General features: G+C 43.2%; 3 protein-coding genes across 4 annotated transcripts in view; 1 reads left to right on the top strand and 2 right to left on the bottom strand.

Annotated features, from left to right (window-relative positions):
- Positions 1 to 1,227, bottom strand: part of cyfip1 (cytoplasmic FMR1 interacting protein 1) — a 30,930-nt gene extending 29,703 nt beyond the window's left edge. For both annotated transcript variants that reach the window (XM_056378153.1, XM_056378152.1), the window contains exon 1: positions 946 to 1,227. The gene's annotated coding sequence lies outside the window, so the exon portion shown is untranslated. The remainder of the gene's footprint in view (positions 1 to 945) is intronic.
- Positions 1,228 to 2,838: 1,611 nt separating this feature from the next.
- Positions 2,839 to 13,030, bottom strand: tubgcp5 (tubulin, gamma complex associated protein 5). The gene is made up of 23 exons (XM_056378228.1): positions 12,577 to 13,030; positions 12,428 to 12,481; positions 11,660 to 11,768; positions 11,412 to 11,508; positions 11,234 to 11,313; positions 10,994 to 11,129; positions 10,718 to 10,835; positions 9,709 to 9,798; positions 9,383 to 9,476; positions 9,035 to 9,287; positions 7,708 to 7,910; positions 7,489 to 7,604; positions 7,142 to 7,410; positions 6,829 to 7,027; positions 6,364 to 6,552; positions 6,095 to 6,277; positions 5,891 to 5,975; positions 5,686 to 5,806; positions 5,231 to 5,382; positions 4,632 to 4,757; positions 3,663 to 3,751; positions 3,363 to 3,463; positions 2,839 to 3,272 (listed from the first exon to the last, which is right to left on the bottom strand). The coding sequence occupies exons 1-23, from the start codon at positions 12,708 to 12,710 to the stop codon at positions 3,226 to 3,228; spliced, it is 3,045 nt and encodes a 1,014-aa protein (XP_056234203.1). The 5' UTR covers positions 12,711 to 13,030; the 3' UTR covers positions 2,839 to 3,225.
- A 390-nt stretch (positions 13,031 to 13,420) lies between these two features.
- On the top strand, positions 13,421 to 17,546 carry chst7 (carbohydrate (N-acetylglucosamine 6-O) sulfotransferase 7). The gene is made up of 2 exons (XM_056378232.1): positions 13,421 to 14,839; positions 16,507 to 17,546. Exon 1 carries the CDS (start codon positions 13,540 to 13,542, stop codon positions 14,806 to 14,808), a length of 1,269 nt encoding a protein of 422 aa, XP_056234207.1. The 5' UTR covers positions 13,421 to 13,539; the 3' UTR covers positions 14,809 to 14,839; positions 16,507 to 17,546.
- Positions 17,547 to 17,909: the final 363 nt, after the last annotated feature.

Below are 17,909 nucleotides of genomic sequence, written 5' to 3' on the forward strand. Positions count from 1 at the left end.
TGACAATGATAAGAGACTACCAAAAGCAATAAAACAATCAACAGAAGGTGCACAGGCAAAAGTGTTTTAGAATAGGCACTCACGTTTCCAATTCCAAATGCCATTGTACGAAAATGTGAGACTTTTTTTCCCCCAAAACATATTTATGTGACGTTCAAAATTTCAAACTTTTGAAAAGGCTGACTGGCACTGGCATTTACAGTGACTAGGCTGAGCAGTGAACGCAGCATCAGGAGGGTGGGGAATGCAGTACAACCGAGTACAACCCAAATGTCCTGCTACAGTTAATTCCCAAAGGAACAAACAGAAGAGGGCGAAAAAAAAAAAAAAAGGATGACCAGAAACATAAAGTGATTCATTTAAACGTAGTAAACTTGCGCACAGTTAGCTTGACTAATAGTCTAACATTTCTCATAGTAACTTCTCTCCCACTGTGGCTATCACACCTGGCAGACACGTAACTCTCCACTCCCAAGTCGCAATTAGTTACTAAAACCCCGCGGAAACAAAGCTCAGAGCGACAATTTGATAATATATACATTTGATAATAGTGATTTTTTGGATGTGATATGACGTGAAGTCCTGCCTCCAACATGTAACCGTGGTCATGGCTGTATCACTGCTCCGTGCCGTGGCCTGAGATTAGTCACAGCTCGGGCCTGTGTGTGTGTGTGTGTGTGTGAGCCAGGAAAATGGCTTTGCATTGCAACAAGCTGTTAAACCTCCTCGCGCTAATACTTTTTTCAAATTCCAACTGACACCGGCGTCGGTTAAGTTTCTTTAACGGTCAACTTTTTAATGGAGCGCCGTTAGGAAAGGCTACACCCGAGACAACGCAACACACAACGCAACTTTTTTCTTTTTTTTTCCACCGTGGGTTAAGTTGACTTAGCTGGAAACACACACCATGAAAAACCAACTTCGAGATAAACCATTCCTACTCACCCGCTGGTTGTTGGTTAGCAGGGAAAACTTGCGCGTTCACAGACGTGATTACAACGCCATTTAACCGGAATGTTGAGCCCTCTGACGACTGGGGGGGAGTCCGGGTTTGGAGATCCTCGATCCAAGTTTTTCCTTTCTGTCGTCGGCCAGAGGAATCTTTCCCCGGTCGGTGTTATTATCATGGGCGGGGGAGAGAAGTAGAGCAGGGAGTTCCTGTCCCTCAAACAGGGAAACTCAACAGGAAACTCCACTCGTAGCTGCGGTGCTAGCCTCCTCCGCTAGGGCAGGGACGCGGAGGATAAAAGGTGAAGTCAAAGGAATGTACAGTAAGAACCTGCCCGGGGGTATGGAGGGTGATTAGTGCCACAACAAAACCAAAAACCTCCCTCTCCCATCTCCAGCTACACACAGCATGGTGCGTGGATTTGACTTTACAAAAATCTTGAAGTGAACAAATTCAAAGTTGTTGTTGTTTTTTTTTTTTTTTTTAATTTTTAAAATTTATTTAATTCTTAAAAATATAATAACATTTGTATATTTATATACTGTTTATCAATTTTATACTACTACTGACTAATTAACAGTTTACTATGTTCTCTTTATTAGTAGTGGATAGATAGCCACTATAATTATATTTCATCTACCTGCATACCTAGTTTTCATTCTGAATTATTTGTTAGGATAAACAGCTGAGGTACTGATCTTACGTCCAAGCAGCTAATATTATTGTAAGGTTGACTACAACTTTTGCCAAAACTAGACAGAAGTACACTGACAAAAAAAAGTAATTTTTAGTGATAATCTTAATAATCTTAATATACAAAAGGTATAAAAGGCAAACAGCTTTAGAGAACAAAATAATCTATAAGTATATTCAGAAAATCATAGTAAAAAAATGAAATGAAGAAAAAAAAAAAAACACAGTCACATGAAATAAATTAAATAAAAGTTTAAGTCGCACTCATACAACATCTTTTGTTTTACTAATTTTAATTTTCTGGTATCCTTTTCTTTCCAAAATCTTATTCTATTAAAGGTCACACAGCATGACTCCAAAACACCATACAGCTGATGACCCAGGGCCATCTTGTTGACTGTGAGACAACAGTGCTAACCACTGAAAGTCTTTGCCGTCATTGTTGAACTCTAAGATAAACCAGGCTAATGGGATAAGTCTGATCTCCCTCTTATACCATACCTAGTGAATGAAAAAACAGAAAGGCACCACTGTAAGGAACAAGTAAATTCAGTGTTGTATTTATAAGGTTGTCAGTTTGATTTCAGCTACAGCAACATTACAGTTCATGCAATGAGTCATTGCAATTTACCACTTTGAAAAGTCATTGAGTGCTTTTACCCTATGAGGTCCAACTGGAACAATGGCTGTACAGATCACTTTTAAACACCCTTTAAATCACAGCTTACAGTAGGTTATGGGAATAAAAGCACATACTGACACTGACTGCTCCCCCACGGGTCAACAACTTCATTAGGCTCTTTCACAGCTACAGGCCAGAGCTAACACACACGCTACACTTATTAAACCATTAATACTGCTTTATCACCAGTAACAGAACATTGTAAATAAATATAACTCACTCACTTGGCAGAAATTATGTTTTTAGTTAGTTTCCATAACTATTTAAGTATCTCACTATGCAATACTCAATTTGACCGAGGCCCACCATCAATATGCAACACAATTCAACTGAAATTTCATTCTACTAAATATGTAAATAAACTATACTCTTGCCCTAAAACTCAAAAATTGAACCCATATTCCCAAGACCTTCCACAAATCTATTCATCTGTTATCAGTTCTTTCTTTACAAAGACTCTTAGTATAGGCATCAACCGCAAAATGTAGAATTAATAAGTTGATTACACTGTCGATATGATTATTAATAAACTTTTATTATAAAGCAATATAACATTATGTTGAATAACAACATATACCTACATCATTGTGCAAGATTTGTTGTGCTTAATTTACACATTAACAATCAACATAACAGCTCATAGATAAAAAAACTTTACAAAAGTTGACATGTTTTAAATACAGAAGCTGATGTATATTCACAAGTAGCTTGTTTTGACTATGGCTCTGAAAAGACACGCAGCATGTAGTCCAAGTCTGTCGCCAACAGTCGCAGCACATTGTGACCTCATATGTTGCACATCATCATGAACAATGACAGCAGTCAGAGAATAGACAGTAATGAGACAGAACCAAACTGTGTTCAGTCCATCAGGCCAAAACAATGAAACATGGATGGTTCCTCAGCACTGCTCAAATCCTGCCATCAGAGAGAGGGCGAGAGACTCCACTGCACAAGAAGGAAACACTTCCATGTTAATTATTCCTGCGTGTACATAAAAAGTATAAAGTAAAAAATGTATGAAGTCAGTTTACTCACAGTGAGGGAAGGAGCCGCGACACACGGCCTTATTGAGTATCGTCACGAGGAACATGTGACAGTTCTTGAAGTCCGACTCCATTTTATCAATAGACTCGATCCTGTAATTAAGACGTAAACACGACAGTGAGATACAAAAGGCTCGTCAAGAAAACACATTAGTATGTGAACTCCTTGTCAGGTTTAAACATTTCACCACACATGTATTGACGACAGACAGTACGTCATGTTTGTGTCGCATTTTTTATAAATTACAGCTTAGATTTTATTTTTCCCTCCGGTCTGTATGAGAGCTCTTACTTCCAGGCTCCGAATCCAGCTTGCCATCGGTCAGAGAAGATCAGGACTAGATTGAGGACCTTCATTATTGCCTCCTTCACAAAACTGACCTGAGAAAACACAGCTGCATTAGACAACAGCAGATGCATGAACTGTCATAAATGTATGTAGGAAGCTCACCAGCTGCATCATTCTGAAGAGGGAATATAATGAAGTGATCACAAGATAAAAACATTTCATAGGATGACAGATGAGTATTAAATTATTGATCCCTAATGGGAAATTCCTTTCCTGGCCCCCGTCCTCGCACAGTGAGGCTACGTCACACCAACATCTTTTCATTTTAAAACGCTGTTTTAAAATGAAAACAATCTGACCTTATCAGAAACAATCTCCGTCCATACTAACACCTGAGAACTCAAATCACATGACCATTAATGAACACTGGGCATGTGCAGGTTTAAAACAGGAAGCAGATTGTCTACTCTGCACAGACAGTTGTAGCGTTAAAATGCAGAGCTGAACTGCAGATCAGCTGCTAGCAAAGACAACAAGGTCAGCAACACTTGTAAGTCTTTATCCACGTTGCATTCAACGCTGGACGCCATGACAAGTCGTGATAGTTACAATAAGACCCAATCAGAAGTGATCATCATCATTTCTGAAAGTCTCCATTTCTGCCCGTCCAGACTAAAATGCAGCCCCTGAGTTTTCGAACCAAAAATGGGGACAGCAGCGTTTCCAAAAGTCTCCGTTTTAGGTGGCTCGAAAACTCTGGAGTATTGTTGTTTTTATTGTGGACGCAAGAGTGATGCGTTTCAAAACTGAAACACATTGTGGACGTAGCCTGAGGTCGGAGCGCAGCTTCAGCCAAGGAAAACTGGAGCCGACAGAGATTCAGTGTTTTGGTCCAGAGGGGCAAATACCACTTAAGTATTGTATAATTAATAAGATCCCCAGTGAACTATATTCCCTGTGAGTTCTGTTTACCTTCTCCCTCAGCAGGCAACGGTCATGGATAGTTGCCAGATATCTGTAATGGATCTTGATCAGTTGGTCCAGGTCCTTAGCTTCCTGTACTTGGTGCTGAAACTCCAGTCCTGTGCTGTGCAGAATCTGACAAGAAAAGAGAGCAGACAGATTAAAGACCACGGCGGTTTCAAATTAATTGGCTCATTAGCTACTGTATTCTTTACTGTCGACTATTTTCCAAAACATATCATAAGTTTTTGGGTTGATTTTCTACCTTCAAGCCTCCCATTGTGTTCTATTCATTTCCATGTGCTGTGTCAATTTACAGACTTCTGAATAGCACAATACAAATTTGGTAACTGCTTGCTGTAACGAAGTTGCCGTTTGACAGGTCAACAGACATTAGACCGTTCTCAAAAGCACCACCAAGGTGATTCTTCTTCTTCTACAGTCTCTCATTCTACCTGCAGTATTAAAATTTGACATCACAGTGCGAAGAGCGGTAGAGCAACTGATCACATGAAGGACGGTTCAATTCCATTTAGCTGCTTCAGTTTCAGGGTCTTGGTGTTGTGCATGTTTGCTGTGAGAAAGGTTTATTCTGTGATTCCTCTCACCCTGGTCATGATGTAGTTGTGAAGGCTGTTGACAAAGTGCATCAGTTTGACCCTCAGCAGACACATTCGGTGAATCTGCTGATTGATTGGCTCTTTGACTTTTACTTCCTCAGCCTGAGCTCCTTCCAGTTTCTTACTGATGGCGGTGAACTCTATGAGAAAGATACGTTTCACATATCAATTAAACAACCTTTATTTTGAAGGACAGAATATAATATATGTAAATTCAAAGTGCCATTCTAAGCAGGGCTGCAACTAACAATTAGTTTCATCAATTAGTTATTTTCTTTACTAATGGATTTGGTCTGAAAAAAATGTCTCAACAGTCCAAAACCCAAAACATTCAGTTTGCAATGATATGAAACAGAGAAAACAAGAAAGATTTCACGTTAAAGGAGCAGAAACAGCCACGTTTGAGGCGATTTTGCCAGAAAAATGATTGAACTAACTCCTACCATTGAATCGAAGAGTGTCTAAACTGTATTTGGCCCATTTGATCTGCAGCAGGAGGAGAAACACCTGATTGTAAATCTTCTGACACTCAGTGCTGATCACAATGTCAACAGGCCAGGGAACCTGTGTGGAAATGAGTATATGTTAACATGGCAGTTTCAAAAAAAGCATTAACAAAATCGAAGCAAACACATTCACTCTGCTGACCTTGTAACCGAGAGTCAGCACTTCCAGGTTATTCACCGGGTGCTTTTTCCTGGAAGGATCAATAGTCTCCAAGAAGATTGACAACCTATAAAACATGAAATGATGAGGAAAAACACACCGACTTTTCAATCATATAAAAATAAGATATCCTCCTAATTATTAACATATCTCCAGTTATTCTTCACTAACATAAGCCTGCAGTACCTGCTACTGTCCTCTGGGTAGCGCTGTCCCACCGCCTCCTGTAGCTGCACGTTGAGAAAAGACAGCTGCTGCCAGCTCTCCTTCTCCTGCACCTTGTCAAAGATGGCCGTGTAAAAGTCGTACATGGTGTCTCCAGCTTCCAGCAGGAAGTAGTTCCTCATGGCTTGGAGGTATTCCAGCAGCCTGCGGACACATCAGCAAACTCAAATGTTCCATATGCAGCAACAGGAAGTGATTCAGAGTCCTCGCTCACAAAGAATGATGCTTACTTGTAGTCTTTTTTCAGGGTCTTCATCAGGTTCCCGCAGCACTCGATGTACCTCCTCTCGATGTGGGGGTAGAGGCAGGAGCGCAGGGTGAGCTCAAATGTCTGGCAGGTGACGGACTGAGAGGAGCGGTCCACGATGAAATCCCCTCCAGAGAAACGCTCGTTGAAGTCACTCTGCTCCAAGTAGAGCCTGGGGGCGAACAAAGACCAGACTGCTTTAACCCTGCAGGTCTGGGACGACAAAATCTGAGCATCTGAGAGATGATAAAACCACCAGCTGCAAAAAGGCATAATGTAACGATGGCTAAATTGAAGGCCTAAGCTTTATTCTTGAGAGGACAACAGCTGTGGATTACAAACTCACCACCTGCTCTTAAATTTGCCTCATGGTTTATTATTTTGAGCAGAACGAGCTGGTGTCGTCGTCTGTGGAGCCACTTGTGGTTTTAATGTTGTTCCTGCTTACCTGGCGAAGTTGATGGCCAGCAGCGGATCGTGGACGTCATCAATCTCCAGATGCTGAGCCATGATGGAATGCATCTTTATGAGACTCCTCCTCGTGACTTGTTGTTCAGTCACCGTGTCCGTCGGAGAGTTCTCTTGGCTGCAGAGGCGTGACTGCACTGACTCTAAAAACAGTGTGTATAAACTTTTCCTCTCTGCATCTGCAACGCAAAATTTTGACAATGTTGAAAAAAAATGCTGAAACAAATCCAAACTAGAAAAACAGTTTAAGAACACAGACACTGAAAAGCATCATTCGCAGATTAAAGGCTGACCTCTGGAGGATCTCTCCGCCTGCTCATCCTCCTTACAGTCCAGATTTTTGAGCAGCTGCATGGACTTCCCCGCCATGATAATCTGCTTGAGGACAGGTTTGAGGAAGGACACCATGGTGAGCTGCCTGTTGCTGGAGCCCTGATCCCCTCCGGAGCTGCCGCTGGCTGCGTCGTTCAGCTTCTCCTCGTTGTCCACCATCTCCGACACGCTGTACAGCGTGTAGGTGGCGTACCAGAAGTCCCTGTGGTTCACTGGGACGTCTTTGTTCCTGGACGAGAAAAAGAGTGAGTGTTTGGAAAGTCATGTTGGAGGAGATGTTTAAGGATTCTTGCAAACAGTTTCATACCTCTGGATGATGAACTCTTTGGCAGGGTCAAACAGGTTGCCATGAACGATCCATTCATCCACAATCTCCAGATATGGTCTGACGGTCTCTGTCCATAGAGAAAATAACAGAGCCACCTAGAAAGGAAAGATGACAGACAGTAATGTTTCCTTGTTAAGACCCATGAAATCTGCCTTCTGCTTTGAGTTCGCTGAGCTTAAATCGGCAGGACACACTCACCGCTTGCTCCGACGCTTCCCCGACACTGTCGTACTCAATGATAGCTTTGTACAGCGTGTTGAGCAAGTGTGACGCCCGCACTACATTTGGCGTCTCAGTGGGGACCTCTGCGACTCCGGTACAGAAGACTTTGTGCAGCACTTTGATCTGCGCCAAGTGAGGGCTGAGTCGCTCCAGGACTGCAGACAGGGTGACCGTCTCATCTGTACAAGAGCAGGACTCATCAAACAGTAACGGACTTAATAAACAAACCACTCAGGGATCAAATACTCAGAATTAAGGGATACTATATATAAAGCACCACAGTAAATTGTAATACATTTTGTTATGGTTTCATAGATACACTATGACAATCGGAAACTTTTGGACTTTCTGGAAGCTCAGCCACAAATGGAAAAACCATTTTACACACCACACCACATATCTTAACAAGCTGTGATAAATCATCCTGCATCCTTTGATGAATAGTACTTATACATCAGACTGGGGAACTACAAAACCCTGTGCACATCAGCTGTAGTGTAGCAGCAGTAAAGTGGTGTGTTGTGACGTATTAACATCCGTCTCAGGCGATCCGATCACAAGTGGTCAGCTCTTACTTCAGGTGTGAACGCACCCAAGATGCATTGAGGACGCATTTGAGATCCGCTCACCTAGACCACATTCAGACCACAGGTGTCCACGTTCCTTTAGCAGAGTGAACGCAAATGAGTCATACTGAAGGACCGCCTACTCCACTGACGTCTGATTAGTCCCAACACAGTTTCATGACGAACGGAAAATATTTGAGTATTTACATGGTTAAAAGCTTATTTCAGGGTAGAACTGTGAGCAGAGCAATGATTCGCTCACCTCCTCCGTGCCCCGCTCTCTCTCTCTGTCGCTCACACACACAAGCACATTGTCAATTGACAGTCTTGTCAGATTGGCTAAAAACAGCAACACAAACCTGTTCATTTGCATATGAAGCAGGAAGTCAGATCTAATCACATGTGGTCACTGGAGGCAACACATTTTAAAGCCAGGTGTGAAATGATGTTCTTCGAGCTGTCCACTTGTGATTGGATCACTGAAGATGCATGTTACTGCAGGTCTGAGCGGGGCCTGTGTTAATCAGTGAGCTTCAGATATGGAAGTAGGCATCTATTTGAACTTCAGACAGAGCCGAGCTAGACGTTTCCCCCTGCCTCTCGTCTCTGTGTCAGGCTGATCGTTGGTGTTGTGATCCCAGTTATCGTGCAGGTCTTGCAAGGAATGCAGAGATATAGTTACAGTTCTATCAGGATTTAGCCGACGAGTTCAGCCCATTAAACACACTTGTACTTGCCATTGCGTATGAGCTCTCTCTCAATTGAGGTCAGCTCCTTTTTGAAGCTGGTGAAGTACTTGTTGAGCGCCCACACGAAGGCCTGGTAGGTCCTGAAGGGAGGCTCAGAGCCCTTCTTGGAGCCGTAGGAGGAACCAGAGCTGGGCGGGCAAGGCTCCGAGCTGTAGCCGGTCACCTCGTCTATGAACCTCTGCAGCCTGAACACAGCTTGGCCGTACACTGCGATATGTTCCAGCACGGAGCGCAGACAGTTCTGTAGCACAAAAGACGAAAACATTGTTTCCCACAGCTCACAGAGGACGAGTTTACTGAGGTGTAATACAAGTCATTTTCTGATTTAGAACTTACACTAGTTAGATGAGTGACCACCACGTTATTCCTCACTGACACTTTTCCGTCATGGTGCTGGAATATAAAGTGTTTCTTCACTCCGGACAGAAGCCTGCAACACGACAGCCAGAAGTCACAGCTTAACTACGTGATATTAAGAAATAAATTATCTCAATTTGAGCCTGTAAATGACAAGGAATTTCCTGTATGACACAACGAGGACTCAAATGTTTGAAGATTTACGAGATAAAACAGGGTTTCACTTGTGAGGAAGCAGGAGATGCATTTCTTTGCAAGTTCGTACGATTAGCACAGTCACGCATCAGAGAATCGTTACAACTTACCACAGTGTTTCCCGTATAACTTGGGTCTCAGTGACAAAGGCCTTTTCTTCTGGCAGATACAATGGATCAGTGTTGTACAAGTGCTGATCCCTGAGAGGAGAGACGCTGCGCATTAACATCTGACCATTTTGAAACATTTCAACTTCACAAATCCCCTAAAGTCAACATCAACCCGCCATTAATCATATCAGTCTTTACCGATATGAACCTATTAAAAACCATATCACTCCAGGTCCAGATGATTGTGGAATATATGGAATTCTTGGGAGAATGTAATTTTATAAAAAAGCAAAGCTAGTAAAAACATTATCATGCTATTTTTTGACCACTTCATTATCTTAACATTGTCATACCTCAAAGAATAATTGCTTTAAAAAACTTTGCTTAGCATTTAAGCCTAGTTTATAAATTTGACACTTTGAAAACAAGATGGTAAAAACAAACAAACATGAAGTCAGGCAAATAAAGAAAGATGATTTCACAATGACCAGAATATAAAGTCCTATCTACTAAAGATAAAGTCACAATATTGTGAGAAAATATTTTTATATTTTAGCAATAAGTCTTTTCATTATGAGCGTAACTAAATAAAGTAACATAGTAAACAGGTGGGAGAAGTACGTCCGCCTCATGTGGAGGTTTTACCAATAAGAGTGTCACAGATTTTAGGACACTAATCAACTTTAATAACTACGTTCAGTGTGGGAGGAGACACAGACCAGAGCTGTACACAGTCGTACCAGACAAAACACAAGTCTTCTGCAAGGAAACAGTAACTATGGAGAGTCAGGAAAAGCTAAATCCAGCACGTATAACCTCATGATAATGTACACACTGTTATATCCTTAAAATCTAAGAATCTTCTTCTATTAAGACTTTATGCTTGAAACCTAGTCATGGTAAATTTGGCACAAATACTTACACTGCTGTAAGTGGTAAAAAAAAAAATGATCAGTGAATCAATACTATATTATAAAGTAAAAGCATTTTGAACAGTTTGGAGTCTTACCACACATTGAGCAAGTTGGAGTGTAAATGCAAGCTGTGGGGAAAACGAGGAGCGTGAGCCACCCAGTACGGTGTCACCACATGCTGCTCGAGCCAGGCCCGGGCGTCAGGCTCCCCCACTGGAATAAAAACTGCAATTATTTTTATACTCAAAAACAGCTTCAGTGTTGATGCTTGTTTTGGTCCCGTCTCGTTTTTACGTTATTCCATAATCACCGAGGCTTCCATGAGCTATTTTACAATTGTTATGTTATCTCACTGTGTGATAAGTTTGCACCTGTCCATGTGACTGGAACTGTTTTGTTGGTGTTGTCCTGGTCCTCCTGGGGGGTTCTGTCCAACTGGATCCCAGAGTCCTCCCTGCTGATTGGCTGCTGGCTGTCATCGTCCTCACTCTCCTCTTCAGACCACTCCTGAAAAGCAGTCAAGACTGATTTAGATGAAAAAGGATCTAAATAATGCGGTGCTGGTGTTGTGATAATCCACGTCCACAAAGGGTTGGTCATGATTTACTCACAGGAGTATCCGGGTATGGTCCGATGTCTATGTCCTCGCCCTCCATCAGATATTTACCCCAGTCAAAGTTGTCCTCAGGTTCTGCACAGACAAGTTGGAGGGATCATGATTCACATGGACATGTAGCATCCTTAAGTCAATATAAAGGGACATTAAGTATCTGTGGAACATCGACTCACCGGCCTCCTTCACCCTGGGTCTCTCAACAAAGTTTGTGTTTGAGGGGGAGTCGGACAAGAAGAGCAGCAGGGACAGGACGCTGTAGTGTACATCAGTCTGCAAAAAGAAAAGAGGGAAACATGAAGCCTTGAAGGAAACAATCTATTGGGGATTTGTCTTGGTGTCAATGTCAGAGCATCAACCCTCTCTCTTCTCCTCCTCCTCCTCCCATGAGTTAATTTTCTGTCAGCTCATGTCTGTGCCACACCTTTGTTCCATCAGTATTAGGTAAAGGTGAGTTAAGGAACTCTTCAGTCAGCCTCATCCAGCTTCCTGCTTTGCTCAAGTCGGAGTGGACCATGAGCTTCTCGTAGATTCTGGAAAACATGTGATATTCATTTAGAGTCTTTATTATTTAGTACAGTACATCTATAAAAATGAATCAGCACACTCACTCCTCTGCACTGTGTGCATCTGGGTACTGAATCCTCAAAACCAAGAATCAACAGTCATCTATGAATAAGTGTGCAAACTGACAACAGTGTTAAAACTGGCAAAAGTGTGATGCATGTTTTGGAAGTAAAATTGTCTCCAGTCTGTTCCACCATGAGGAAGAGCATCTACATGGAACATCAGTGCTGAAGAATAGTTTTATCAGAGCATTGTCTGTGCTGTGATGATGAGTCCTGATTCAGTCTAAAAAACTTTTGACACTATGTTAGAGCTGCAGGTCCATTGCTGGCTATGTTTGGTCCTGGGCCAAAATTAGCTTCGGTTAAACACAAATTCATTTGGGAATATGCACCATGAAAGTTTTTACTCATGTTACCATGGTATGGTCCAATGCCAAAGTTTCTGTTACTTAAGCATGTGTGAAACATAAATTCTTACAGCATCCAAATGCTAAAGGAAACTAGACACTTTCTAGGTGGATACTCCCATAGTCCTATATAATAATATATATAAACAATATAAAGTAATTGGTACGCCCCCGCAAAGACACTGCAGCAGCAATAATACCACAGGCAACACTCACCCGCCTATACTGCGTTGGACCTTATGGCTGTCCACATCCAGGTAACGATGAAACCTGTCAACAAACCAGACTATTACTATACTCGCCGCTTGTAGCTAACATGTTAGCAGTTCACAAGCTAGCATCCATCCTGTCCACGGCTAACTCACTTAAAATTTGACGAAGCGAATTTCAGTGCCAGCTGAAAATTCTGGTCCTCCTCATCCTCGACCCCGATGATACATCTGATCAACTTCTTCGTTTCTTTCTCTGTCTCCTTTTCGAAGATGCTCCAGTGTGTCATGTTGCTGTCGACAGTGCTGCAGTTGGCTTGACTTTACAAGCATCCACTGGTGTTAGCTAGCTAGCTGTCAGGCTTGCTGCTGGATCGGTAACTCTGCAGGCTAAGTGGTTAGCACAAGCAAGAATGTGTTAAATACGCCATTTGTTGCAAAGCCAAAAAAAAAAAATTTCAGTCGTTCCTCCATTGATTCTACCAGAACCGCGCAGTGCTCGCCTGACAACAAACGACGGCGTGTGCGCATGCGCGAACCCAGAATATTAAAAAAAAAAAATCGTTGGTCTGTTTTCATCATAATGGAAAAGCTAATATTTGAAAGTGTGAATTTGTAGCACGAAAAAGTTAATTTTATAGCGAAAAAAATACAACAACGACTAATTCGCCAATTCAAAGGGAGCGGTAATTTCACAGGAATCTCCCATAATTCACTGCGGTACAGAGACAGAGGTGTTACGATGGACGGTAGCCGTTGAAACATCTTCCCTTTCAAGGCTCTTTGGTATTCCCAATTTAACTTGGTGCCCACGCGCGCGGCATCCCACGTAATTTTATGGCGGTTTTACAGGGATATTGACAACAATTATCCCCGCTGGAACCATTTTGTAAATAAATTTTATTTCACCGAGCCGCTCTGAACGACTGCGTACGTACATACGGACAGGAAGGAGAAATAATCTGGTTATTTTGTCTTTAAAGGGGCGGGGCTAATCCCCCGCACACACTCCCAGTTCTCGAGCATTCACATAACTTTACTGTAGAGACCTCGGCGCTGCACAAAGCGCTGTGCTGACCATCAGAGAAGAAGCTAGCCGCCCCCTCCCGCCGAAAGGAAATGAAGAGGAGGCTACATAAGAAATACTTGATTTTGATACTGGCATATTCAGGTTTACTTCTGCTAATCCCGTACGTGTTAGATTACGGGGATAAATCCTATCAACGCGGGAAGCATGGACTGCCGCAGCAACAGCCCAGATGCCCAGATTTGGAGAACACGGTGGCGCTGCTGTGGGATAACGGTTACAGACTCAACGGCAGCGACACGACGGAGTACGCCGTCAACAGGAGCCAGTCACGGATGAACATCTACCTGCATGCCACCTGGAGGACCGGCTCCTCGTTCTTGGGGGAGCTGTTCAACCAGCACCCCGATGTTTTTTACCTGTACGAGCCGATGTGGCACATATGGCAGGCTCTGTACCCGGGGGATGCGGCCAGTCTCCAGGGCGCAGTGCGGGACATGATGAACGCCCTGTACCGCTGCGACTTCTCCGTCCTCAAACTTTACGCCGGCACGCAAAACATCACCACCTCGTTCATATTCGGCTGGAAAATGAACAAGGTGATATGTTCAGAGCCGCTGTGTGGTGCGCACAAGCGGCACGATATCGGGCTGGTGAAGGAGGACCAGTGCGCAAAGTGCCAAAAGAGGGACATCAGGGAGCTGGAGAGGGAGTGCAAAAAGTACCCAGTGATGGTGATCAAAGGAGTCCGCGTCTTGGACCTGAGCACGTTGGTTCCTTTGATGAAGGACCCGGCGATCAACCTCCAGATTATTCAGCTCTTCAGAGACCCGAGGGCCGTGCACAACTCGCGCTTGAAGTCCAAGCAGGCCCTGGTGAAGGAGAGCATCCAGGTGCTCAGGAGTAAGAAGCAGACCGACAAGTACAAGCGGCTGCTGGTGCCGAGCAACAGGGTGAACCGGGCTGAGAGCTACGTCTCCAGCGCCATGGAGCTTATCTGTGACAACTGGCTCAGTGACATGATGCTGGTGATGAACGCGCCCCCTTGGGTGAGGAGGAACTACCTCCGCATCCGCTACGAGGACCTGGTCCTCCACCCCATGGAGGAGCTCCAGAGGCTCTACCGCTTCTCCAACCTCTCCACCTCCCCTGCTCTGGAGAAGTTTGCACTGAACATGACGCACGGACAGGGGTATTCATCTGACAAGCCCTTCCTTATATCATCTAGGGATGCAAAAGAGGCTATATATGCCTGGAGGGAGCGGCTCAGTGTGGAGCAGATAAATCAGGTGGAGGCCTACTGCAGTGAAGTCATGAGGCAGCTGGGCTATCAGAGAAACAGCCTGGACAAAACAACATGAGGATGTGGCATGAGGAATCGATGGGTTAAAGGTATGCTCAGCTCACTCAGAGGCGCTGTTATTCAAGCGTGAGTGAAGATTTATATCTGCAGCTGCATCAGTCAACATCAGTTGTCAGTGCAGGAAGTTGGTGGTTGAACAGAAACCATCTGACACAGGCTCCAGGTCTTTCTGCTGCTCTGACATATCCGTGACCTTCGACCAATATCTGAAAGAGGCAAATTGAAAACAGAGCGCCCATATGGGGATCAGCAGTCTCACATTTGTATTTGTTTGACATGAGAGCAACAAACAACATATAGGCTTTAATTTGATGAATTAAAAGCGAAGTTCCCTTCACTCAGAAAGGTTTTACTTATTGTTGGTGACTTGCTTGACGGTCACTGTGCAGAATGATGAATGTGTAGGCAGCTCTTGCTTTCAGCTGCTGCTGGCAAACAGTTTTCTTTTTTCCCCGTAAAGAAAAAGCTCAATTTCTCGACATCACTGAGATGTTTTTTTGGAAGCAACCATGATCCAACGCACAACTCACACAAATGAGATGTGGAGACTTGAATCTATTCTTTAACTTTAAGAGAAGTTCAGTTTTTTGTTTAAAAACAAATCAGACACTAAATTTATAGAGACTTTACAGTAACTTTGTCAAATCATAAAAATGTGGACGGGACTTTGTTTACCTTCTTAATGAAATCCAACTTTTCATTTAGTGCTGAACAATATGCAAAAAAAAAACATTGCAATTATTTTGGCAGATATTGCAATTGTGATATGAGTCATGATTTCACTTGAAATTATTATTTTTGATTTCTTCCTTTTTTTTTAACATATTGTGATTTTGATAATACTTAAGATAATTGTTCAGCACTATTTTGATTTTTTTTTTTTTTTTTTTTCATTTTTTGGCCTCATATTATATGTTAACTGTGTTGTTCAGATAATCAGTAACTCCACTCTTGTGTTGGAGATAACAGCTCAGCCAGACGCTCCCAACCTATAAATATGTGACAGTGTTGTGGTTGTTTCTCTTTTAGTTTTCCTACAAGGTAATCAATCACAATTTGAGATGGAACCTGTTGTTCAGGCTAAATGAACAAAATGTATTTGGTCTCTCAAAGGGCTGAACATTTCAGACAGATGAGATATTACAGCGCTGCCATTTTCAACACAAGTGACGCCACTGTAACTGGTTTTTTGTAGCGTTCAGAGTGAGATAGTCAGAAATGTTTCTCCCTCCTTAATGAGCGAGCGATCTGTTGTTTAATAGAGGCGTCATTGTTTTCTAACTGGCAATGCTGGGTCCCCTCATGGATAGTGTGGGGGCTGGCAGCGAGTGCAGCTGGGCCTCAGACTGTGCTGTCGAGAAGGGGGTCATTGTATACGGCTGTCCACGACAGGACAGAGCTCCCAGGGTTACCACCAGCCTGTCACCGCCAGCTCTCACAAGCGAGGCCCTTTAGAGCTGGGCTGCCTGCAAACCGTCAGCATGCAGCAGACGCAAGGGTGGAGGCGATGGGTGCCCCTTGTCTTTCTGCCTCCACCCTGATTTTGGTACTGATAGAGTTATTGTGAGAGGATCCATACAGTAATCCTGCTGAATGTGTGTGTAGTCTTCATGCCGTGTATCTGTTTCACTGTACAGCTGTGTCATAACTTGAGGGGCTTTATTTTAATTATCAGCTGATTGTTTTCCTCTTCCAGGGGCCTGGTATCCAGGGCTGAGGGCAAAAGGTGGAATAACAACACAAGCAGCTGGAATGTGGTCCACTGGGAGCTCGCGAGCACAACTCTGGGCTTGTTTTCCCTCAGCCGGGTCGATGAACTGGAGAAAATCCAAGTGGAAAGAGCAGCCAATCACAGACAGATGAATCTGAAACAGGAAGATGGCAGCTTATTTTTTACAGTGTTACCTGGATAACACCAAAAGGGTCTGTGCAAATAGAAAGAATGCGGGGAGGGGAAATAAACCAGAAGAGAGAGATGGGGCTGTTTTGTTCTGCCGTCACACTGGCCAGCCTCCATCCCTCTGTCCTTTTAGTAGCACTAATCCCTCCTCAAATCCCCTGCAGGCGAGAGGCGGGCCAGAAAAAGCCCAAGATGGGTCCTTCTCTGGAGGCGACTGCCAAGATCCAGGGTGGCAGCGTCAGGTTCGCTCTCACCTGCGCGACTTATCCGTCCAGTCTATGACTAAGTGTGGCAGCAATCTCGAGCATTACTGATATCTAACTGCAACTGGCTCACTAACAGTGCTAATGTAGAGCTTTCGAAGAAGAAAGTACTGTATTTACTGGAAAAGAGGTCCGACTGAGGAACGGTTGTTCCACCCCCGGCCCCTCAGGAATCCGGACAGCTGCAGCGCCCCACTGACAAAACATTCGCATGGGTGTGAAATCTTTGAATATCCCGTGGACGTGTCTTGGAGAGCTGCCTCTGTCCTCTGCCAGTGAATTATGAAAAAGGTTGTCACAAATACAACAGATGGTACTGATTCATATTAGGTGCCGTTCTTACTGTTTATAGTTTTTGTTTGAAAATGGTGTAAAATGCTGTGATATCCCTCTGGTTAAAGGATGTGTCGGGGGAGGGGTAAAATAATTATCGGCGTCCACATGTTCAACTTTAGAAGTTGGTTCTGTAATAATTGTTCTGGCTGGAATATCTGAAGTTCTCTTGTCAAAGAAGGAAATAACTTTTAGACCATTGAAACTGACTGCAATAAAGAGTTAGTAAAAACTAGAGAAGTGTCTCCTGAAGAAAATGTACATGTCTGTTGTTCACATTGATGATGATGATGATGATGATGATGAGCAGGATTTGCATGAAAATACATGATCTTTAATGTGTTGGCGGAGTTAGAGATCCAGTGGAAGTGAACGGGGGCTTTAAGACACACCTGCATTACAATTTACAGTTGAAGTTCTCCACTGTACATACCGTCATAATGAGCTGACAGGTGATCAGTTTACATATGTGAGCATCTTGTCATTTGAATGGAGTTGGATTAGACCGAGCCTCCATACATTAAAATATATTATGTGAACCATAATCATTTGCTTATGTGCAGTGGATCTCCATAATCTTAAATGCAATATATTTCTCATTAT

This window comes from Seriola aureovittata, chromosome 6 (genome assembly GCF_021018895.1).
Source record: "Seriola aureovittata isolate HTS-2021-v1 ecotype China chromosome 6, ASM2101889v1, whole genome shotgun sequence".
Classification (NCBI taxonomy): domain Eukaryota; kingdom Metazoa; phylum Chordata; class Actinopteri; order Carangiformes; family Carangidae; genus Seriola; species Seriola aureovittata.

What these genes read in the sequence shown, in the direction of transcription:
- tubgcp5 (XM_056378228.1), bottom strand. Translation starts at nt 12,710, where the DNA reads ATGACACACTGGAGCATCTTCGAAAAGGAGACAGAGAAAGAAACGAAG. An exon ending in GAGAGAGCTCATACGCAATG is followed by an intron (nt 7,911 to 9,034) that starts GCAAGTACAAGT and finishes GCTCTTGTACAG; the next exon opens with ATGAGACGGTCACCCTGTCT. An exon ending in CTGGCCATCAACTTCGCCAG is followed by an intron (nt 6,553 to 6,828) that starts GTAAGCAGGAAC and finishes GTTCGCCCCCAG; the next exon opens with GCTCTACTTGGAGCAGAGTG.
- chst7 (XM_056378232.1), top strand. Translation starts at nt 13,540, where the DNA reads ATGAAGAGGAGGCTACATAAGAAATACTTGATTTTGATACTGGCATAT.